The 24006-nt window shown below is 39.0% G+C and overlaps 1 protein-coding gene across 3 annotated transcripts in view; it reads left to right on the top strand.

Moving 5' to 3' along the window:
- The window catches only part of RNASEH2B (ribonuclease H2 subunit B), a 64149-nt gene that overhangs the window by 5467 nt on the left and 34676 nt on the right, over nt 1-24006 (top strand). For 2 of the 3 annotated variants that reach the window (XM_033177662.1, XM_033177660.1), the window contains exons 2-5: nt 12720-12791; nt 14802-14909; nt 16321-16397; nt 20612-20726. In XM_033177662.1, coding sequence (XP_033033553.1) covers nt 12720-12791; nt 14802-14909; nt 16321-16397; nt 20612-20726 — 372 coding nt within the window. Of the gene's footprint in view, nt 1-6160; nt 6316-12719; nt 12792-14801; nt 14910-16320; nt 16398-20611; nt 20727-24006 lie in introns of all 3 variants that reach the window. The other variant, XM_033177661.1, reaches the window with a different exon arrangement.

Raw genomic sequence — 24006 nt, 5'->3', positions numbered from 1 at the left:
CTGAGCTTTAACTGTGATGCTAAAAAACAAACAACTCAGTCAGTGTGCTCCAAAGCCTGGCTATAATAACACACACTTAAAAGCTAGATTTATGCTATTTATTAGCTCTGTGTCCTTGGACGGTTTACCTCCTCACTATAAAGCCTCACTTTCATCATCTCTACAGTGGGGAGAACAGTACCAGTGTCGTGGGGTTATTATCTGTGGTTTGAGTTACTCATAAGCTTTCTTACACCTCAGGCTTTTAGCCCTGGGCCTCGGACAGAGTAGATATTTCAATAAATATTTACTGAACGAATAAAAGTCTCACATTCCATTTCTTCCTGCAATGTCTTTGCTTATTCTGCTTTTTCCTCCCCTTCTACTTCTATCCAAATTCTACCCTTTCCTCAAGGTTCCGTTCAACTTTATTTTCCACAAAGCTAAGCCATTTGCTCCAGCTCAACTTCTCTGTCCTGACTTTGTGTCTGCCTGGAATCCTGCCTGCTCTTCACTTTATCTACCTGGCAAATTCCTACTTATCCTTTAAACCCAGCTCAAGTATCACCTCTACCAGGAAGCCTTCCCATGGGTCTCTCCTCTTGTTACTGCCCAGGTTTGTGGTACCTCTGACCACCTACACATTTCATCATGATTATTCATTTAAGTGCCATTTTTATGTAAATATGTATTGAACACCTAATACATGCCGGGAGCTAGAGAGAGTCCAAGTGTGTTCTCCCTGAGTGGCCATTTCACTTCTCAGTGTGGGCACCTCAGCCTTCAGCTTAGAGCAGAACCTCCAAACAGTAGACCATGGCACGTAGGATTTCCAGACCTTTGTTCAGAGCTACCTTTATGACTTCCTTGTCTAAAGATGACTGTTTGCTAAAGCGGAATGGGCCACCCCGTGGCAAGGGGATGTAAGAGATTTGGGGCTGCATGTTCTGGTCTCTGTTTCATCATCTGTCCCCAAAACAACTAAGCTGGAGGCTGGCTGAAGTCTCCCCAGTCAGTGCTGACTCCTCCTAGGGCCTAGGTCTCAGCATTTGGTGAGGCTTTCCTACATGCTCGGCTACCTTTGCCTCATTGTTTTTCAAGTTTTGTGTTGTTGTTGTTGCCCTTTTAACCAGTTAACTCTACATTTACACGTTTTTCTCCTAGAGTTTTTTTTTTTAAATAACTTTAAATAATTAGAATAGTAATACTTAACCCAGTATAGAAATTATAGTAATACAGGAAAAAAATAAAGAGTAAAATAATTTGTCCATCATCCTGCCACCCAAAATAAAAATTTTGGAGATACTTATTTCCAGTCTTTTCAGGTTGTTTATATTACAAAATGAATTCCAGTGTTGTTAAATTTTTTTTCTTATTTTTCTATTTTTACCTATTTCATTGTTTACTCTTACTATTTATTTAATGTAACACTAAAACACTCAGGGAGATTGGGGTTACATAAAAGTTTATATGGTGCTGTTCTACATAAAATTGGAGAAAGACAGTTCAGTTGATTTAATAGAGGTAGGGGCTGTTTTTTTCCTCTTGATTTTGGTAAGGACAGAAACTTACACAGTGATATGAACCAAGTTGACAAAAATAATTTGTATTTTAGGCTTTGAACATTGGAGAGGTGTATTACTTATTGCTTCACACAGTAGACAGTACGTATTTGGAATGGGTTATCTTTGAAAGTGGATAAAGATTGAAAATACAAATAGGTGCAAAATAGGTAAAGATACATTTACAGAGCTGTGTTGGACACAGTGTCAAACTAGGATGTTTCAGAAGTCATTCAAAGCAGGTTGCATTTTTGAGGACAACCATAGCCTCCTGCAAACATCCCTTGGTGTGCTTTCCTGAAAGCAGATACTGGTTTGAATAGCCTGTGAGTCTGCCTTAGTATGGAAATTGCCATTTTTTAATGTGGGATCAATGCACCTGGGTTGTGTGTTACAAAACCACACTTGAACTTCTTTGGGAGTTCCTTAGTAGGTTCACATCTTCCCAGGAAGGAGCAGGGGTGGTGGCGTGGGGGAGAGCATAGGACATCTGGCCCTAGGGTGTTGCAGCAGCAGGAGTCCAGGGTTTCTGCCTGAGTGTTAACTTCCTCTTCTCAAACCGACTTCCTCCATTTAGTGGAAAACTGGTTTCACATGATTCCCAAGCCTCAGCTCCCCTGGTGTGTCTGCTGGGAGGGGCCTCTCCTCTTAGTTCCAGTTTGAAACCTTTCAAAACAGCCTTCTGACCAGTCCTGCTGTGGTCACATGCAGTCCCACCCTCCACCTCCAACCTGTTACTTCAGTAATCACATACCTACTGTAGCCAGGGAGGGCAGGCTTCACTGTAAGCACAAGGTGCAAGAGGAGGACAAAGTGGGCACTTGAGGATAAAGAGTGCTGTTCTGGAAGAAGGAAAGGGTCCAGGATAGACAGCAGAGGAATTAGCTACCACGTCATTCACCAGTGGGACTCTGAGCTCTGGCCAGAAACGTCAGCCACTCATGAGCTGTCTTGCCTACGGCCAGCATTAGGGGTTTCTCAGTTGCTGGTTGTCTCTTTGACTGACTTGTATATAGGTATGGCAGAGGTTTATTTGTATGGAGAATTGGGTTCCAGCTGTAACTTATACTTGCCTTCATTTAGTCAAAGTTTGTATAATTTTTAGGAAGCCCAGCTTCTAGGCCTGCATCTTCTAGCTGTTATAACTTTGCAAAACACTTTCATATAATTGTATTTGACCCTCTTGATGACCTTGGGAAGCAGTTAAGGCAAGCTTTATTATCACCATTTTGCACATCGGGAAACCAAGACTCAGAGAAGTCAAATAATCTGTCAACATACAATAGAAATCCAGTGGCAGAGACTGTCAGCTCTCTCAAGTCCTTTTCCAGGACTCCTGCATGTGTCAGAGGCCACTCTGCTGACTGAATAATGATACCTCACCACTATGGGAGAGGCCAGAGGACCAGGAAAGGCTGGTCTCAAACTGCTCTCAGTTTGATGACTGGGGACTAGATATACCTCCTTCCCTGGAACCAAACCTGGTTGCTCTCAGTCACCCCAATTGGGTCTGTCTTTTCTAGCATTCCAGAATTTTTCCTGCTTCCCACATAGTTCATGCTCCATCTCAATATGTTTGCTGGTCTTTGTGGCTCTGAGTTGGCTATGAACCTGAATTTTTTTACTAGCTTCTTCTCCAGTGCACAGGTCGTTCCTAGAAATATGGTTGTTGATAGGGACAACCCTGAAAGAATGGAGATTTTGTCTTCTGTGGTCCTGCTGAAGGCTAGTTTTCTAATTTTTGTTTTTTTCTCCAAAGCTTCAAAAGAAAGTTATGCTTAGAGGAACCTATTACTTCAGTAATCACGTTATTTTCCTGGTGTATGTCTCTCTTGCTTTCTTGGTTTGCCTCTTGTAGTCTTTGAAGAAACAAAGAGCTTCAAAGCCAGGAAAATGACCCAGATGTCTTTGACAGCAGTGCTGATGTTTTGGGAAGGGAAGGCATATAGCTGTTACTGAAATTAGTGTTTCTGGAGGCTGCAAGTTACTTGAAAATTATGCTGATTTGTCTTGCATGCATCGTATTTGTGTCCTACCAAAGTGTTTCCAAGGAAGTATCTGGCAAACAGGCAGGAGGGTACCAGGGGTCGGGGGAAGGGGAGGGTCTGAATATGTTCTGATGGCTGAAGTCTGAAGAAAATGAACTGGAACCTATTTAGGACGTAGTATTGCATAAGCATGAGAGTGATAATCTCATCTCTCTTTTTCTTTTTTCTATTGGATCTTCTTAAGAAACCTGAATAGCCTTGATATGGTATCTAAAAATAAAGTGAATGGTGCTTTGATGTCTGTACTTTCTCCTCTATGCAACAGTGGGTGTATGTTTCTCAGAGCATATCTCCTATGTGCCAAAAATCAGACAGGCTCAGGAACAAATGTCCATTGATTCCAAGTCATAAGAACAATTGGCAAAAATCACTTGTCTTTTGTCTTTGAACTTTAAATGCAGTGAAAAAAACTTGTCTTAACCAAGAGAGGGATAAGAAAGAGCTGCCAAGTTTGAAAAACTTGCTTGATAAATAACTTCATATCAACTGTACAACAACCTGTACTGTATAGTCTGTAGATGAAAAATCATGTACTATTTTGGCTTGTACAATACTTTGTGACTAACTTTAAAAAATACAGAATGGTTAAGTCTGTGCATTGATACGTGCTGTGTAACCTAATTTTTAAGCATTAAAATGTCACAAATATCTGGGGGTGGTGGGGAGAAGTACATGCAGCTATGTGTAGAATATTGTAAACTCTAATAGGAAGATCAGTTTTCTTTTCTTGCCATTGGTCAAATGTTTCATCTGTTTTTGTCACTAGGTGTTTCTTATATCCCACAACCAGTTGCTCTCTCTTATCCTTCTTACATGTATTTTTGGATCCTGCCCCTTTCTCTTTTTAGCTTTCCCAGCTCTCCCTCCTTTCTCTTGCTTCTGCCCCATGGCTGGGTCTACTGGCTGGATTATAGTAGCTGGAGTGCAGCTCATTAGATGACTCTGCCAGTTTTTGAGGATGAGGAGGACAGGACAAGAGAGGGAAAGTTTTAAATGTTTACATCATAGGAGAATAGTCATGTCAGGATCATTGTGTTTCCAAGCTGCAGTTTGTGGTTTTTAAGTTAAGAGGTATGGGACTTCAGATTAAGAGTTTCTTTACAGTATTATAGTTTAAAACGTTGGCTCTGGATAATAGTTGACTGAGCTTAAATCCTGACTCTATAGTTGACTTGCACTCTGATCTTCAGGCAAGTTTTTCATCCAAAAAAGTGGAAATTAATATGGCACTTATTATGTGACCAATATAAAGGACTTAAACAGTGCCTGGTAGACAGTAAATGGCCAATACATATTAGCTGTTATTTTTTATTTTACATTCATTAGACACAGTTGTCTCTTTGTCACTAGTATGTTTTCTTTAAAGTACAGATGTCAGGAAAGTAGCAATCAGAGATTCCTTGTTTGTTGAGGGTTTTTTGTTTTGTTTTGTTTTGACAGAGTCTCGCTCTGTCGCCCAGGCTGGAGTGCAGTGACGTGATCTCAACTCACTGTAACTTCTGCCTCCTGGGTTCAAGTGATTCTTATCAAGCGATTCTCATGCCTCAGCCTCCCAAGTAGCTGGGATTACAGCATGTGCCACCACACCCAGCTAATTTTTGTATTTTTAGTAGAGATGGGGTTTCACCATGTTGGCCGGGCTGGTCTCTAACTCCTGGACTCAAGTGATCTGCCCATCTCAGCCTTTCAAAGTACTGGGATTACAAGTGTGAGCCACCGTGCCCAGCCTGTGGAAGTATTTAGATCAGGATAGTAAAGAGATGGAAGATTTGCTGCCAGAGTTAATGGTGACCAGTGGGACATACAATTGAATCTTTACAGAGAATATAGAGACCATGAGGATAACTACTATGGAATCAGTTACTTTTAAGGAACCAGAGGGGCAGAGCTTGAGATAATTGGGAAGTTTAACATATTATTAAACCTAAAATGGCCAGCAAGACTGATAGCTGCTTCTCAGTTGTCTGAGTTTTTTCTTTTTTTGTGAAAATACTTTTTTAGCCAGCATGACTATGTCATCTCTTAGATAAAAGAGTAAAAAAAGACAAAGTGTATAGCTACTCTTTTAAAAATAGAGTCGGAAGCATAGTTTTGGAATAAGGTGTCTCATATGAGTAAATTTTCTAGACAAGTGAAATTTGGCTCTTTTAGTATCAAAACTTGCTTTTGTAATTTCTTATTGAGTTTTTTCTAAAACTGAACAATTCATTTATGTTATGTTTATTGAGTATATCTCATGTGCCAGAAACACCACTGGAACTTTACATTATCTTGATTTTTACATATAAAATGCATTGTGTTCTGGCTTTTAAACAAGATACACTGGTTCTAACTTAATATTTTCTTGGAAGACTAATTGTTAAGCCTTTATGTAACTCTGTGCTTAGATTTTGTGACTTTTATATTTTGATCTTATTATTCCCTACATATTCCTGACTTTTTCCACGTAGTTGAAGGAAGGGAAACTGATTGTAATTGATTGCTTATTATGTTTTCTAGGCAATTTCACATACATTTCATTTCAATCTAACAGAAATATGTAAAATTATTATTATTATACCCATTCTATAGATGAAACAACTGAACCACAGAGAAGTTGAGTATCTTGCACAGAGTCACACTACTGAGTCAGGAAAGGAGCTGAGATTGGAGTATGAACCCATCTGACTCTAGGTCCAATGTTCTTTCTGTGCTGACATCATTGAAGAAACAGACATAAGTTAAAAGTAGGTTTATAGATCATGACCCTTCCTCACACTCCCTCTCTCTTTTCTAATTCTTTCCCATTACTCTAAAAGCAGGGTTTTCTTCTCTAATTAATTTAGCTATTCTTCACCTGTGCTAGATGTAAGTAAAATATAGCAGAAGTTAGAAAAAGGATGGAGCTTCCAAACCTGTTGGGTGAGAAGCTAGTCCGTGAAATAACCCAGGATTTTCTCAGAGTAAATGGAAACTTTTTTTCCTTTAACTTTCTTTAACTTTTCCTTTCTTTAACTTTGATAGAGTTAATTTATAGTTACAAGTAATTTTGTGTGCCTAATACCAGGTATAGACTAAGGAATTTATCAGAAATATTATAGTAAATGAACTCTTTTTCTCATACCAAGTCTTCAAAGTTCAGTCAGGGTAAATCTACCCTCCCATAAAAGCAGTGAAAAAACTGGCAAAGACAGCAAAAAGCAACTTTTTCAGAACCCCTGAAATTAGCCAAAGGCTTCCAACAGTTTGAGAAGTGTTTATTCAAGAAAATCTTCTGAATCTTATTAGGAGCAGCAGGGTCTGTGGGATTGTAACTTGAACTACTCCCATTTCCTCTCCTCAGCTCTGCAGTAGCCTTGAAAACCAGCAGTCTTGCAAACACGGTACTTGTAAAAACCAGCAGCCTTCAACCATTGGATAGGATAGGCCTAGATGGAAGATCCTCAAGAAGTCCCATTCCCAGAGCATTGTCCCTATTTGACTTTTCTCACAGCTCCTTGGAAAAGTCTCATTTGCAGGGCATAGTTGTTATTTGACCTACCGTGGAGCTCAGAGCTTGCTCTATTCCCACAGAGCCCTATCTTCAGGGTATTTGTCAAAAACAATCAGTGACAATCGTTTAATATTGTAGCTTCTGAGGGGTCAATACCAGTTGCGCAAATAAAAACCTGGCCAAAAACCTAAGGGTAAGATATGAGGAACAAGATGTACATAGAGGTAAAAAACTCTGTCATATTCCTAGGGGATTAGAAGGCTACACACATATGCAGGGCTATGTGCATGCTCAGAAGGACCTGAGAGGGCCTCAGTGTCTCACCTCTGACTGACCATGAGGTCCTGAGAAAGCAATAAATACAAGCTAAGGCAGAAGATTAAAGTGCCCAAGTGTTGCAAGTATGCCTCAACCTACACACACAGCACCCCTCAGCAAAGATTGAATCACTTATTGGTTCACAGCATCAGCTAACTACTGAGCTAACTAAACAGAGACATCAGTGGCTGCACACTGCAAGAAATACGGACTTTACAGAAGTAGTCCAGAAAAGTCACTAAACAAACAAACAGCAACAACTGCAATAACTATAAAAAACAGCAACAACAAATCCTGGGGAGTTGGGACAGGAGAGTCTAATTTCCAGAATTGCCACATTTATTATTATCTGAAGTGCTCAGTTTTTTTGTTTTTTTTCTTTTTAACAAAAAGCATGAGACATACATCCACAAACAAGAAAGTATGACCCATACACAATAGAGAAAGTAGTCAATAGAAACTGTCTCTGAGGGGTCTGAGATGTTGGATTTATTCTACAAAGATTTTATTCAGCTGCTACAACATTGTCAAAGAACTAAAGAACACCATGTCTAAAGAATGAAAGGCAAGTATGACAATGAAGTTTCACCAAATAGAGAATATCAATAGACAGATAAATTGTAAAAGGATCTAAATTCTGGATTTGAAAAGTATAATAACAAATGAAAAATTCACTAGTGAGCTCAACTGCAGATTTGAGCTGGCAGAGGAAAGAATTAGAAAACTCAAAGATAGTACAACTGAGATTATCCAGGGTGAGGAACAGAAAGAAAAAGCATAAAGGAAACTGAACCTGAATGTAGTCCCAGAGACCTGTAGGACACCATCAAGTCTACTATTATATGCATTATGGGAATCCCAGATGAGAAGAGAAGGGTGGGAGAGGAATATTTGAAGAAATAATGCCAAATACTTCCCAAATTTGATTTTAAAAATATTTGTCTGCACAACTAATGAGTGCAGGAAACTCTAAATAGGATAAACCCAAGGAGATCCATACCTGCGTGTATCATAGTCAAACTGTGAAAAGACAAGAAGAATCTTGAAAGCAGTAAGAGAAAAATGACTCATCAAATAAAAGGGATCCTCAATAAAATTAACAGCTGACTTCTCATTAGAAGCTATGGTGGCTGGAAGTGAATGGGATGACATATTTAAGGTGCTGAAATAAAAAGAGTCTCAACAAAGAATTCTATATCTGTCAAAATTATCTTTCTTTTTTTTTTTTTTTTTTTTTTTTGAGACGGAGTCTTGCTCTGTCGCCCAGGCTGGAGTACAGTGGCCAGATCTCAGCTCACTGCAAGCTCCGCCTCCCGGGTTTACGCCATTCTCCTGCCTCAGCCTCCCAAGTAGCTGGGACTACAGGCGCCCGCCACCTCGCCCAGCTAGTTTTTTGTATTTTTTAGTAGAGACGGGGTTTCACCGTGTTAGTCAGGATGGTCTCGATCTCCTGACCTCGTGATCCGCCCGTCTCGGCCTCCCAAAGTGCTGGGATTACAGGCTTGAGCCACCGCGCCTGGCCCAATTATCTTTCAAAACTGAGGAAGGAACCAAGACATTCTAAGATAAAGGGAAACAATGTGTCACTAGCAGACCTGTCCCACAAAAATTATGAAGGGAGTTCTTCAGATTAGAAGGATAAGGCACTAGATGATAACTTGAATCCACATGAAGAATAAAGAGCACTAGTAAAGATAAATACAGAAATAGACATAAAAGCACAAATATATTTTTGTAACTCTTTTGGGTGATAACTACATAAAGCAATAACTATAAACTATGTTAACAGGCTTATAATACATAAAGATGTAGCTTGTATGATAGTAGCACAAAGGAGAGGAGAGGAAAAGGAATATGCAGAAAACTTACTAAATACTCTTGAAACTTAGTTAATACTAATCTGAACTACATTGTAAGTTAAGATACTAACTGTAATTCCCAGGATAACCACTAAGAAAATAACTCCTTTAAATGAAAGAAACAACAAGGATCAAAAATGGTACCCTAGAAAACATCTATTTAACTCAAAATAAGACAGTAATGGGGAATCCAAAGGAATATGACATACAGAAAACAGAGCTAAATGGCAGATGTAAATCCTACCTTATCTATAATTATATTAAATATAAATGCACTAAGCACTTCCGTTAAAAGGCAGAGATTGGCAGAATGGGGGGAGGAAAACTCCTGACCCAACTATATCGTATCTACTAGACACACTTACACACACTTTAAATTTAAAAACAAAAATAGGTTGAAAGTAAATGAATGGGAAAAGGTATACAATACAAACAGTAACTGAAGGAAAGCTGGAGTGGCAATACTAGTATCAGATGAAATCAACTTTATGATAAAAATTATTACTAGACATGTAACAGTCTGTTGGGAAGATATCACAATTATAAACGTATACACCCAATGACAGAGCCCCAAATTACATGAATCAAAAACTGACAGAACTGAAGGGAGAGGTAGACAATTGAACAATAACAGTGTTTTTTTAGAGAAAGAGTCTCACTCTGTCACCCAGGCTGGATGGAGTACAGTGGTGTAGTCACAGCTCACTGCAGCTTTAAACTCCTGGGCTCAAGTGATCCTCCCACCTGAGCCTCCCGAGTAGCTGGGACTACAGGCACATGCCACCACACGTGTATTTTTTGTAGAGACAGGGTTTCACCACGTTGCCCAGGCTGGTCTTGAACTCCTGGGTTCAAGCAAGCTGCCCCCTTGGCCTCCCAAAGTGCTGGAGTACAGGCATGCACCACCATGCCCAGCCAAGATTTTCTTTTTATTACTGATTTCAAAGTATTATTGTGATGTATAGTTTTATTCCTGTTTCTTATGCTTTGGGTTCATTGAGCTTCTTGGATTTGTAGTTTTCATCAAATTTGGAACGTTTCAGACTTATTTTCTTCAAATTTGTTTTCATTCCCTCTTCTCCTTTTGGAAACTCCAGTTATACATATATTAAAATGCATAAAATTGTCCCTTAGTTTACTAATACTCTTTTTTCTTCAAGTTTTTTTCTCTGTGTTCCCATTTTAGATGGTTTCTATTACTGTGTCTTCAAGTTCATTTATCTTTTCTTCAGCTATTAATTTTATCCAGTGTGTTTTTCATCTTTAGAAATTCAGTTTAGGTGTTTTTTTTTTTTTTTTTTTTTTTTGCAATCTTCTGTCTCTAATTAACTTGTCCATGAGAAATGTTGTTTTTAAAGACTGTCTATCAATTCTATTATCTTGTATATTAATACCCCTCTTTCAGTAATTGATTCTGTTTGCTCATTATGGGCCATATTTTTCTGCTTCTTTGAATGCCTCATAGTATTTGATTATATGGCAGACATTGTGAATTTTGTCCTTTTGGGTGATGAGTATTTTTGTGTTTCTATAAATATTCTTGAACTTCATTCTAGGACACAGTTACTTTGAAAGAATTGGATACTTTTAGGTCTTGCTTTTATAATTAGTTTGGTGGGACCAGAGCAGCAAATAGGGCTGACTGTTCCCTACTATTGAGTACCCTTTTGAGTACTATACCCTTTTGAATTGTGAGGTTTTACGGTGTGTCTGGGACTAGGCACAATTCAAGACCCTGAGGGAGTGTGAAGTACTCTTCCCTCAAATCTGTTTAGATGGATTTTCTCCTGGCTCTTGGATAGTTTCATCACATGCCTGCACTGATCGTACTCAAGTGGGACCCTCCGCAGATCTTTGGGGTCTTGTTTCTTTTTAGCCCTCTCCTTTCCTGTGTGCTGACCTGTGAACCCCAACCACCTTGGTGTCTTCTGGAATTCTCAGCATCATCTCTTCAATTCAGCGAGTCGGCTAGGCTTTACTGGGTTCTCCCTTTCTGCACTGTGGCCTGGAAACTCTTTTAAAGCAGTAAGCTGAGCAATCATAGGGCTCATCTAATTTGTTTCCCACCTCTCAGGGACTCCTGCATGGCTTGTGTGTAGTGCCTTGAGAATAGTTGTTTCATATGTTTTGTCTGGTGTTTTGTGGGTTTTTGTTGTTGTTGTTTCAGAGGGTTAATTGAATTCCTGTTATTCCATCGTGGTGGAAAGTAGGAATCTCTTTTTTTTTTTTTTCTGTAGATACTTAATGTCACTATTAGTTTAAGAAAAAAATGGTCATATTTTAACCATTCATGGGTAAGCCAACTTCTAAAATATATCTGCTCTATTTAAGCTTATGAAGATCTAAAGTAGAGTAAAGGGAGTGGGAGCCATAGAAAAATAAAAGAGAGTAAAATCTCCTTTCTTTCATCCTTTCTCTTTTGCTCTTTTGGTAAATTGTTGCTATGCCCCCTTACTAATCAGTGCCCCATTGTTCCTTTTGGTAATAGGGACATTTCGAGAGTTCCATGAATATGCCACTCAAAATATATGATGAGTGTTACCAATAAAATAGTCATGGTTATTATGTTTTAATTTGTGTGATAAAAACTTGATGGTTTTGGTACAACTGGTTAACTCATTGAAAAAAATATTTAAATTGAATTTCCTCTTAATATCTTATACCCAGATGTAGTCCAGATAGGTTAAAAATATAATTTCTAAATATTAGATGAAAATATAGGCAAATCACATAATCTTAAGAAAAGGCCTTTCTAAGTGTGATATAAAGGATACAACCATAATGAAAAAGATTGATATGATTGCATGAAGATTTTTTATCTTTTATATGGCAAAAGTCATTATGAGCAGGATTAAAAACATAGTTGATATCCTTAGTATATAAAGATACCTCACAAAGTAGTAACAACAACAAAAAAGCCAAATATCCCACTCGAAAATTAGGCAAAGGATAATTGTGTAAAAAATATAAGTTTCAGGTAAATATGTTTACAATTCTCTACTTCATAATAACAGTAACAATTACAAATGATAGTACTACTAATAATAGCTATCATTTATTTCATGTTTCTATTTGCCTGATTATTTTAATGTTTTCAGTAGATTGGCTAATTTGATACTTTGAAAAACAGTATACTATTATTATCATTCTATAAATGGTGTTTGAGACAGGAGATTAAGACTCTTGCCCAAGGTGACAAAGCTATCTAGGTGGCTAAGCTAAGATTATCACCCAGGCCTTATGATTCTAGACCCCTGCTTCTCATCATTCCTCACAGAAATAAATTTAAACTACCTGAATATCAACTGCAGCTTGCAGAGAAATTGGTAATTTGCTGAAGATCACATCATTTGTAAGTGATAAATTGAGTTAAAAATCTTAGAAAAGTTGTGTAAGTAGAAGAAAGGAAAACAGGATAAAGTAAGGTGAGCAACAAAGCAGTTGTGTGTTTTAATTTTAGATATTCATGGTTTATTTTCAGAATATTTAAAAGATGCTTCAAAGAAGATGAAAAGTGGGCTAATGTTTGTAAAACTGGTTAACCCGTGTTCAGGTAAGTTCTCTTCTCGTAACTTGAATGTTCTTAAATGTTGTGGCTAATGAGTGTATATACTATTATGTCTTTGTGTCCTTGCTTTTGCTCTTTCTGAATAGCTTTTAAAGTTAAGATGACACCGTGACGAGAAGAAAACAAGCTGATGACATTACTAGTCTTCCCAGATAATTCATTTGACTTAAACATTTAAACAATTTCTTCTCATAATTTTAATTCACAGAACTATCCAGCCATCAGAAATACTGGAAAAACAAAAAAGTAGCATGTCTGAGTTCTCTTTAAAAACAGATTAATTTTCTTTGGCTTCTTTAAGCCAACTTTTCTTAGAGTAGTTATTCAACATTAGCCTCCATTTTTATTCATTTTATCTTATAAAGTAAAATAAACAACCAGAATTAAACAAACAAAAACAAAAACCTTTTACTTGACATGCCGAGATTTTGATTAGTTTCAGTTTTCGCTATACTTCCCTATTTTCTTCTGACCAAAAAGTAGTACATTTTTTTCTCTGTCAGGGGATGATTTTTTTTTTTTTGATGATAAGCATTGTCTGTTGAAGAGATTCATATTTTATTGAAAAACAATTTTATTTTAACTTTAAATTCAGTGCATTTTCAGTTTTGTCTTCACATTTTTTAGGCAAAAATATTAAAGTGTATTCTAAATATGGAGTGATATGGGTGATAGTGTTTATCTCTGTGTGTAATTGTTTTTCCATTAATTTATAAGGTTTTGCATAGACACCTGATACTTGCCATATTAGAGGTTTCTCCTGGTGACAGTAATACTGAATAGTAAAAGTACGGGAGGGCCAGTGGGTAGTGCCTTGTTGTTATAGAGACATGTAAATAGAAGCAACAAGAGAAGAAACACATTCCTGACTTTGTCCAGCGTTCTTTTCTTCAAAATGAAATTGACTGTAATTGGTCAGCTATATTTAGAATTCTTAGTTATATATCAGACTAAGTTGAGGTGAGAAATATTTCTTGAAGAGAAGTTTTAGGTAGCAGTAAAGGTTCTAAAGCATTTAAGAAAAGTACAAGTACAGAAGAAAGCCAGCCCTCTTTTAAAATTTGTTTTATCTAAATGCTCATAGACCACAGAGGAACAAATGTTTTTATTTACTACATTGGCAGTGGGAAAGTAAAGGCTAACATTTGCTGAGTTCTTACTATGTGCCAAGTATTGGTTCAGGAAATTTACATGTGTTCTTTTTTTAATTCTTATAAAAACCCCATGAAGAGGTTCAGTATTGTCCCCATTTTACAGATGTGGAAACAGCCACAGGAAGGTTTATGTAACTTCCCCAAGGGCATGTGCCCAGCATATGGTGGAGATAGAGTTAAACTCAACATCCTTGTCTCCAGAGATTGTGCTATGGTTAAAAGAATTTTTTTTCATTAGTTGAAGTGATAAAACATGCAGATGTGCACAGTCTTCACCCTCTTCTGCCTCCTCCCATTTTTTTTTTTTTTGTTTGTTTGGTTAAGAAAGAAAAGGAAAAAATTCATTCAGTTGAATAAAGCTTTATTCACTCCCTATGGCTTCAGGCATGTCTGGCTTTCTCACTTAGGGTTGGCCTGTGGGGTCCATGGGCTTGGTCCCTGTCTTAGACCCTGTGTGGGGAGAGCCACACACTATCCAGAGGCAGGGACCCACGTGCCAGCTCATGTCATATGGCTGAACTATTGTGTTTTGATAGTTTAGGAATGGATATTCCCTCTTGATCTGATGGAGGATTTAAGGACAGGCTTTGTAGCAGTTAAGATAAATGACTTGCACTTTCTGATTTTTTGGTTTAAATCCAGTGAGGATTATGGAGCTGGAAAATTACCATCTATGTATAACAGCTATAAGCTTTCCTTGGAATCAAGGAAATTTTAGAATAGACCTGTGTATGTTTATGTTCATATTAGGAACATTCCTCAGAGATATTGTATAGTCTTTTGGGGGGTGTGTGTGTGTGTGTGAGAAAACTTAAAATAAAAGACAGATTTGTCTTAACAGGAAAAGGAACCATTTACTTGTTCAATATGTGTCTACAGCAGCTGTTTGAAGTAAAAGTTTTCAAGGAAAAACACCATTCTTGGTTTATAAATCAGTCAGTTCAATCAGGTAGGTGACTAGTGTAAGCATTTCCAATAACTAAACACATACTGCAGCTTTTCCTATTCTTCACACGTGGGGTTATGGGTCTGTCACGGGGTTTGGAGTCTGGTCACTGGTTTAGCCTTCCTTGGCATCAGAGCAGGTTTAATCATAAAGCTCATTTGAGCACTATGGTTAGGTCATCTCCTGTGTGTCTTAGACGGTAGGAAATTTTAAGCTAGCAACTCTGATTTGTCTCCTAAAACAGTGACACGTCCTGAGTTAGAAGTTAGATTTGTACATGGGGCACATATCATGTTGATTGGAAACTCCTTTGAGGATCTTTGTGTTTTTTTTGTTTGTTTGTTTCGTTTTGTTTTGTTTTTTTGAGGCGGAGTCTCACTCTGTCGCCCAGACTGGAGTGCAGTGGCCGGATCTCAGCTCACTGCAAGCTCCGCCTGCCGGGTTTACGCCATTCTCCTGCCTCAGCCTCCCGAGTAGCTGGGACTACAGGCGCCCGCCACCACGCCGGGCTAGTTTTTTGTATTTTTTAGTAGAGACGGGGTTTCACCGTGTTAGCCAGGATGGTCTCGATCTCCTGACCTCGTGATCCGCCCATCTCGGCCTCCCAAAGTGCTGGGATTACAGGCTTGAGCCACCGCGCGCATCTTTGTGTTTTTAACATGTTACTTCCTTGAAACTGAATACTGATATGGCTTCTAACATAGGCTAGAACTTAACAAAGTTTCTTTAAAATGCTTTGTCATATACCTGCCTGCCCACCTGCTCCCCCACCCCCATACACACATACACCCCTCAGCACCAAAGTTCTGTTTCTTGTGGTGTTCCCTTAATTTGGGGACAGTGCTGACTAAAGGAAGAGTAGGCCAATGGAACTGTTCTGCCTCGTGTTCTGGGATGGGGACAGTCAGTGGGTATTCAAAGCATCCCACATCCAGCTGCCCACAGACTACAGAAGGGACTGTGTATAGAGAGAATGGCACTGCTTTCCCATGGCTTTGTCCTCAAAAGCACAGGAAATTACATTTTACTGCAGCTTTATAGATTGACTATACAGGTTTCCTAACATTGCTGTGTTCTCATTCTGTCTGTGCTTCCTCCTAACCCCTCTTTCTGCAGGGGCTTGGGAGGCTGTGTTAAAAATGATTTCTAAAGAAGAAATGGAAAGTTAAAGATCGACTTCAGGGTCTTGATTCTCTCCACACAGGAATTTGAAGCTCTTTGGAGTAAAATCTCATAGAGCACATTCTGCCTTTTGAGAGAATCACATAGACTCTCAGACCTGTATAAGAAGAGATTTGAATTTGGAATTTCACATATATTTTTCAACACTGTTTTTCACTTTGAGATTAAGGTGAAATAGCCACATTGTCTTTCCAAGACATTTAATTCCCTTCGTCCTTTTTGTGATCTGCAGGAGGTCTTCTCCACTTCGCCACACCTGTGGATCCTCTATTTCTGCTTCTCCACTACCTCATAAAGGCTGATAAGGAGGTGAGTTTCCAGTTTGGGGCATCCACAGTGAGGAAACAGAATCAACTATTTTTGCTTGATCTCCTCTCTCTGCTTTTAATGATCCAAAGGTGGATTCTACCTTCAGATCTAATATAGTAACTGGAAAAAACATGAGTCATATGGGCCAGTGCAGGACAGAGCACTACTGCACAGGCCAGAGAAGCAGCACCTTACTCTTAATCCAGTCTGACCCTGGCTTGCTTGTGACCTGTGACTTGCCTGACTCACTGTGCTATGCACCTTACTGCTTGACAAAGCCTAGCAACTAACACTCCTTTATCATTAAGTATTCCTTACCCTTGAAATACAAAACAGGTATTTAAAAATTGACCACATGTCTTAGGAGAGGAAAAATTTATCTTCTTTAGTGAGAGACTGTGGAATAGGTAACCTGGGGCAGGTCCAGTAGAAGCTCATTAATGGGGATGTGCTAGTTGAGACTTGAGGAATCCCAGATGGATAAAATTTACCTTTGGAATAGAAATAAAGACACAGCTTACTAATAGTAATAATTTTAGCCAGAATTTCTGCAATATTTTGGTCTCAGGATACATTTACAATTAAAATTATTAAGGGTTCCAAGGAGCTTATGTTTTTGTGGGTTCTAGCAATACTCACTCTTAGAAATTAAAGCTGAGAAATTTAAAAACTATTTATTTAAAAGTTAAAAATAGTAAGACCATTACATGTTAACATAAATAACACATTTTTTATTGAAACAACCAAATTTAATGAGGCATGTGGCATTTTTGCTTTTTTGCGAATCTCTTTAGTGTTTGGCTTAATTAGAAGACAACTGGATTCTTATATCTGATTCTGCATTCAGTCTGTTTCCATACGTTATTATGGTTAGATTATATGAAAAATATGCGGCCCCATACATCTTTGTAGTTAGAAAAGGAAGAAATAATGTTACAGCCTTTTTAGATTATTGTGGATATTTTTCTTTAATACTACCTAAAAAATCAACAAGTGGTAGTTTTTTAAAGTTTAGTTGCAATGTGGAATCTTAAACTTTGTCAGTTAACTTTTTATGCTCTGTTACATTAAAATCCATTGGTCTATCTTGCACTTAAAATGGATCTTTTTTGGCCGGGCATGGTTGCACACACCTGTAATCTCAGCACTTTGGGAGGCCGAGGCCAGCGGATCTCGAGGTCAGGAGATCGAGACCATCCTGGCTAACACGGTGAAACCCCGTCTCTACTAAAAATACAAAATTAGCCAGGCGTAGTGGCAGGTGCCTTCCAAATGTTGACACATCTCATTTTATACACACACACACACACACACACTCCCTTTTGTTAATGTTACCACTGATCTCATCAGAAAGCTCTTTAGGTATTGGGAAGCTGTCATAGTGGCAGATAGAAATTTTCTACAATTCTGATTTTTGCTTCAAAGCTCAAATTTTATTGTTGTCTGTAAATACTGTCAGTCTTTCCCTTGAAATGACAGGCTCACTTCATTCATATTCGGCCTAATACTGGGGCCTGAATCACCATAATTCATAGTGGGTTTTTCAAATAAAAATGGTATCTGTGAAAAAGCAGCTGGTTCTGCTTGCAACTAAACCAGTCCCAGGAGAACATGCTCTTCCTGGTAATCAGCTTACCTTTGGTTAAGCATCCAAAGGCCTTTGGCCATACCTCACTTTCATCATAGATAATTTACAAGACTTGTGTTTAAGATTCAAGATTTAAGTAAAATTAATTGCTTTTACTACTTACTCAATGATATTCTTAAGTGATACTGGCATTTTTTAAACTGCACATAAATGGCAATGAGGATCCAAATGATGGCTAGGACAGTCTGGTGCCACCACCAGACTCGTGCTAAGGAGCCAGCAGTTTTACCCACCATTGCATTTGAATCATCAGTGCAGATGTCCACACAGTGAAAATGCAGATAGCATCTTAGCAGTATTAGGAAAATAGCTTTGAGCTTGGGTACTTCATGACCCAGGGATCCATCAACCATAGTTGGAAAATCTTTTAATTAATAATTTTAAGTGATAAGTGTTACTCAAACTGCTTAGAAGAATTTGGTTTTTTTGTACTCTCATGATTGCATAAAGTTTGAACACTTATAAATTTCTTGCTTAATCCTTAGACCAAATTCCTGAAACCTCCATTTGGTAGGTAAATTAATTTAAGTTGCTATAAATGCTGAAAGTCATAAAGTATCAATGCATGCTTTCTCTTGATGCAGCTTAGCCTCTTTTAGCCTCCTCCTTCCCTGCCCTCTGCCCTTCACTGTGGATTAGTGAAGTTTTATCCCTTCATTTAATCATGTGTCCGTTTATCTGGAAGCTACTGTGATGGCCAGTATAACGAGGGCACACAAGCTGTGAGGCTGGTAAGCCTCGTGTCTTTAAGGAACAGAAATGGTCCTAATCACCAGGAAGGCCCTGGGGAATATTCAGTGAGGAATTTGAAAACCTCAGTGGCTCACCTATGTGGTGTTTTCTAGGATAAATTAATGAGCAGAAAGACACCAGCCAGCCTCAGCACATATATTGATCTGCATTTAAGGCTCCCCTCCCCTTTTTGATAGCATTTCTCCATCTCCCATTAGGACCATGACTGTGGGGGATTAACCCTATCCTGGCACTCTGAGCATCTCTGGGGTGCTATGGAGCTCACGTTGACAGGTGCAGAATGAAGCAGAAATGCTGTTCAGGATGGTCTTTGGCTTTCATTTTAAACTATTGTACTTCCCAAACACGTCTTCCCAAGTGCCAGAAATGCCCTTTAAAGTAACACTTGAGATGTTTGGGTATTTCCTTCTCTGCATTTTAGACATGATCATTTCCTATTTAGTTAAAAATTATGATACACACTTTTGAAATGTGACCTTTTCTTTTAAACTTTATTTTAACATCAGTAAAAATAACTTTTTTTCTGCGTATCCCATTGCTACTAGCTTTATAGTCAAGGCATGTTGCTTATTGCATTTCCTTCAATGTATATATGGTAAATAAAAATAAGAATGAAACACTAGTTAGTTATGAAATTATTTTATATCATGACTGTGTGGTAGTCCATTACATATAAATATTGTTTTAGAGTAGTCAAATATTTAACATATTGATTGATCATTGAAGACTAAAGATTTAAGGTAGAAATCTAAAGACAGTAAGACTTGGGAAAAATCTGTGCATTATTCTTACTATTTGAAGGAAAAAATATTTAAATTGAGATAGTTCATGGCACTAGTTAACCTAAGAGAAAGTATGGCAAGCTAGCACATGTGCTCCTAAATGATTGAAAAGATTTTACCCTTAAAACCCAAGAGAGCTGCATTTGCAGAAATTGATCAGACACAGTTTTTGTGTCTTCAGGAGGAGTTGTCAGTACACGAGAGATAGAGCGAGCTAGAAGTGGGGCATGGGCAAGGCCGTACATCTGGTACAATCTGGTGTCCCCAAAACAGGGGGCTAATACCTTAATTTAGACAAACTTCACCTCTACTTGCTACTAGTACAGTTAAGAAAAACTGGACCTAATTCCGAAGAATGATGTTGTGAATCCATATGGTCTACACTTCTGGCCCACTGGCAACCAGGCCGTGTAAACTTCTGTGGCTCAGCCTGATTTAGCCTGTCTACAGCTTCCCAGGACTTCTCCCTCTGGCTGTCTTTTCTTTTATTCTGGTCTAAATTTGGAAGCATTGTCAAGCAGCTCTGACAGGGGTAGATTCACTTTTGTATTTTCTTTTTGTGGTGGGTGCTTCTTTCATCATCCCTAGAGTGACGATGGGGAAGCAGATGTATGTCTGGGCCTGGTCTGGGCTTGTTCCAGTGTGATAGTCAGGACTCTTGCTCTGTGACCACAGCTGGTTCTTCAAATTGAATGGGTTGGACCAGCCCCAGGCAGTCTCCACCGTCTTTGCAAACTTCTGTGGCTTCCAGTGCTTTTATAGATTGATTTTGTTCCCCGTTTCATTTGGGGACTGTACACCTGAGGTAGATGGTGTGCTGCGTGGGACCCCAGTGCTCACAGGCGCTTCCTAAAGGGATCTGGGGTCCGTCCTAGAGCCTGTCCCATTGTAGGGATTCCTTAGATGGAATAGGTGGCTCTGCACTAAGTTTAAAGGCCCAGTCATGAGTAAATGTGTCTTTTTCTCTTTTTTTCTGAATGTCTTTGTTGAATGAAATGCTTGCTTTTCAACTAACTAAAGTGTTTTTTCAGGGGAAGTTTCAGCCCCTTGATCAAGTTGTGGTGGATAACATGTTTCCAAATTGCATCTTGTTGCTGAAACTTCCTGGACTTGAGAAGTTACTTCACCATGTGACAGAGGAAAAAGGTATGGTATAACTTAAAGATTTATGGCTGGTAGAAAGGATGGACTTTGCCTAAGAATGTGGCTGCTTACAGGCCCGCTGAATGTAAGGCTTATTCTGTGTCCACCATAGGGAAAGTTGTCATTCAGATTTGCTAACACTGCCAGCACTGTTCCTCTATTGCTTTGGAGTGTTTAGTCTTTGAAACTACAACCATGGCAGTCTAGTGCTATGTCCCACAGGGCAGGAATCACAAGGTGTGGCTTCAGTGTCACCTCTTCTTTGAACTAGTTCTGTGACATCAGGCAAGTCACTCAGCTGCCTTCTGCCTCAGATTTCTCATTGTAAAATTACATAAAACCTGTACCTTAATAGATGGAAGCATTTATTGAGCACCTTCCAAAAGCATATGTTGCACATTAGTGCTAAGCTCTAGGTACTTATGAATAAGACATAGTCCTTTTCTTCACTTTGCGCCCAGTCTGACGGGGGTCAATGACAAACTGAGCAGTGACTGCACAGGGTAACGGAAGTGGACTCTGAATTTGCTGGGGATGCACAGGACAGGTTTCTAATCTGGCGGGGTTGGGTGAGGGGTGCAGGTGGGTAGATGTTGTGTTGCTTTCCTGGGGGAAATGACCGCTTTATGGAGTACTGAAGGATAGTCAGAGAAGCAGTTTAACAGAGGCTTAGATGTATGGAAAAGTTTGTCAGGTTCAGGAAGTTCCAAGAAGTTCAAAGTATAGGATGCTGGGGAAGGATTTAGGTTGGTAAGGAATGAGGCAGGAATGCGGGGCATGAGTCCAGATGGTAAAGGGCACTGTGTGTGTTTGAACCTTGCTTAATGTTAGTGGAGTGTGTGTGAAGTTTTAAGCATGGCAGTCTGCAGTGTGGAGAGTATATTGGAGAACCCAGGTCCACTGAGGCTGTTGCAGTGGTCCAGACAGGAGATAATGGTGGCCTTGATCTTAGGAGACAGAACAAGAAAAAAGTAGCCATTTAGAGATGGATCCAACTGCATCTGGTGGTTGGGTGGTGGTCAAGGAAAAGGAGGAGTCAAGAGTGACTTCTGGGTTTGTGCCTGACCCAAAGGATGTGTAGTGGTGGGATCCTGGACACAGGGAACATGGGCTGAAGAAGCAGAATAGGGTAATGAAGAGATGCGTTTTCGCTGTCATTCATTTAATTTTCCAGAAGGGAAAGTAAGGCAGTGTGTGTGAATGTGTTTTGACAGGTTAGAAATAGTGTAAAAACTTGGCTTCAGTGTCTCAAAAAATCATCCAAGTAGTTTCAGAGTTAATATGGAAACAAAGTGTGGGACCAGAACGTTGGGCTGATAAGTAGTGGCTGTTTGGGGTCATAGATGGTTTGGCCAACTATGACAGTTCTTCTGGGACCAAGAAAGTGGTGATTCCAAGAAGTGTAAGCTTACAGTGGGAAAGAGGAGAACCTATTGATTGCATTTTATGTTTAAGGGGTCCAGTAAATTCATATTTGACCACACTTGGAGCTCCAGTTTGGAACTGAGGGATGTGTGGTGCCAAGATTTTATCAAAGCAGTTCCATTAAAGATATTCTCTGATGCTGAATTTGGCAGAGGACAGCAATCTTTTTGTGGGTGACAAATGAAGTAACCCATAACCACTATTAAAAGATAAAGTAATGAAGAATAATTTAATTAAGCCATGTTAATTTTTGTCAACTTAACACAAGCTGAAAATGCAGTTAACTCATTGTCCAGAATTCTGCTATTAGCTGTATAAGAACCATCATCTTAAAACCCAGAAATCTGGATTTAGAAACAGTGTTAGTGCCTCAGCATTTGTTTCCTTACAGTCTGCAGCCGAGAGCAAGAGGCTATCTCTGTCTCATCCCTTCCCTCTTGTACACTGAACCCCTGACCATTTGTTGCATCATTATCTGAACTTCTGTCTTAGTCTCCTTTGCTTCTCAATATTGCCTAACTTTTGGAAGTTCTGCACTTCCATTTTCAAAGTAGCTATATTATTGGCCTTTATATTTGCCAGATTTCGAAAATTCTAGGCGTCAATTTTTTTTTCTTTATTTTTAAGTGATGGGCAAAACATAAAATACGTTAGAATAAATTTCACGCAGTAAAAGATGTATTCAGTCTCTAGAGATTTGGCAGTTTCTTTTTATCAAATTCTTCCATTAATAAACTGCAGCCTGTGAATCTCAAAATAATGGAAGGTTTAAAAACAGAACCAAAAATATTTTTAGTTTTATTTTTTATTTTTTTAAGATAAGGTCTTGCTCTATTGCCCAGGCTGTAATGCAGTGGCACAATCACGGCTCACTGCAGCCTCAATCTCTGGGGCTCAAGCAATCCTCCCACCTCAGCCTCCTGAGAGGCTAAGACCACAGGTGCAAGCCACCACGCTTAGCTAATTTTTTCGGGTTTTTTTGTAGAGATGAGGGGGTCTCTCTGTGTTACCCAGGCTGGTCTTGAACTCCTGGACTGAAGGGATTCTCCTGCCTCAGCCTCCTAAAGTGCTGAGATTATAGGTATGAGTCACCATGCCCATTCTCCAAAAGATTTTTAAATGAGGGGAAAAAATAAGTAAGATTCTCAAATGCCTCATCCTCAAAAAGACCTTTTCATCAAAATACATACAAGCATTTTCACATTACTTGCTTTACCCCTTGACCCAAAACATAAATATGTGAAATATGTTTCTTTATGGAAGATCTGTGTACAGGGACAGTGTACTGAGATAAACATCTTTTTCCATGAAGATCTACAGGGATCAGCATTCAGAAGTTTACCACTGCCATAGAGTCCAAGGCGAGTGCAGTACATGCACTTGTATGACGGCAAAACTTCTGTGGTTATTGGTTTCCGTGTATTATGTAGTCCTTGCAGTAATTTTCTTTCATTATATATTATAACCTGCGTTCTCACAAATGAGGAAACCAAGGCTTAAAGAGTTGAAGTAACTTGACTGACACTATAGAACTTGAAGTAGTAGAAGCAGGATTTGAACCTATGTCTATCTGACAGCAACTCTTTTGTCTTCCTTCTTATAGCTGTGTATGTAACACTTCCAAAATACTCTATAAGCGTTTGTGTGTGTGTATGTGTGATGTTTCATGTGAACATAAAAACTTGACTCTTTTTTTTTTCTTTTTTTTGAGACAGGGTCTCACTCTGTTGCCCAGGCTGGAAGGCAGTGTTGCAGTCTTGGCTTACTATAGCCTCTGCCTCCTGGGCTCAAGTGATCCTCACATCTCAGCCTCTCAAATAGCTGGGACTACAGGCGGGCGCCACCACGCCTGGCTAAT

The sequence above is a fragment of the Trachypithecus francoisi genome, unplaced genomic scaffold, assembly GCF_009764315.1.
Source record: "Trachypithecus francoisi isolate TF-2019V2 unplaced genomic scaffold, Tfra_2.0 Lachesis_group18, whole genome shotgun sequence".
NCBI classification, from domain to species: Eukaryota; Metazoa; Chordata; class Mammalia; order Primates; family Cercopithecidae; genus Trachypithecus; species Trachypithecus francoisi.
This window is presented reverse-complemented; position numbering and strand designations above follow the sequence as displayed.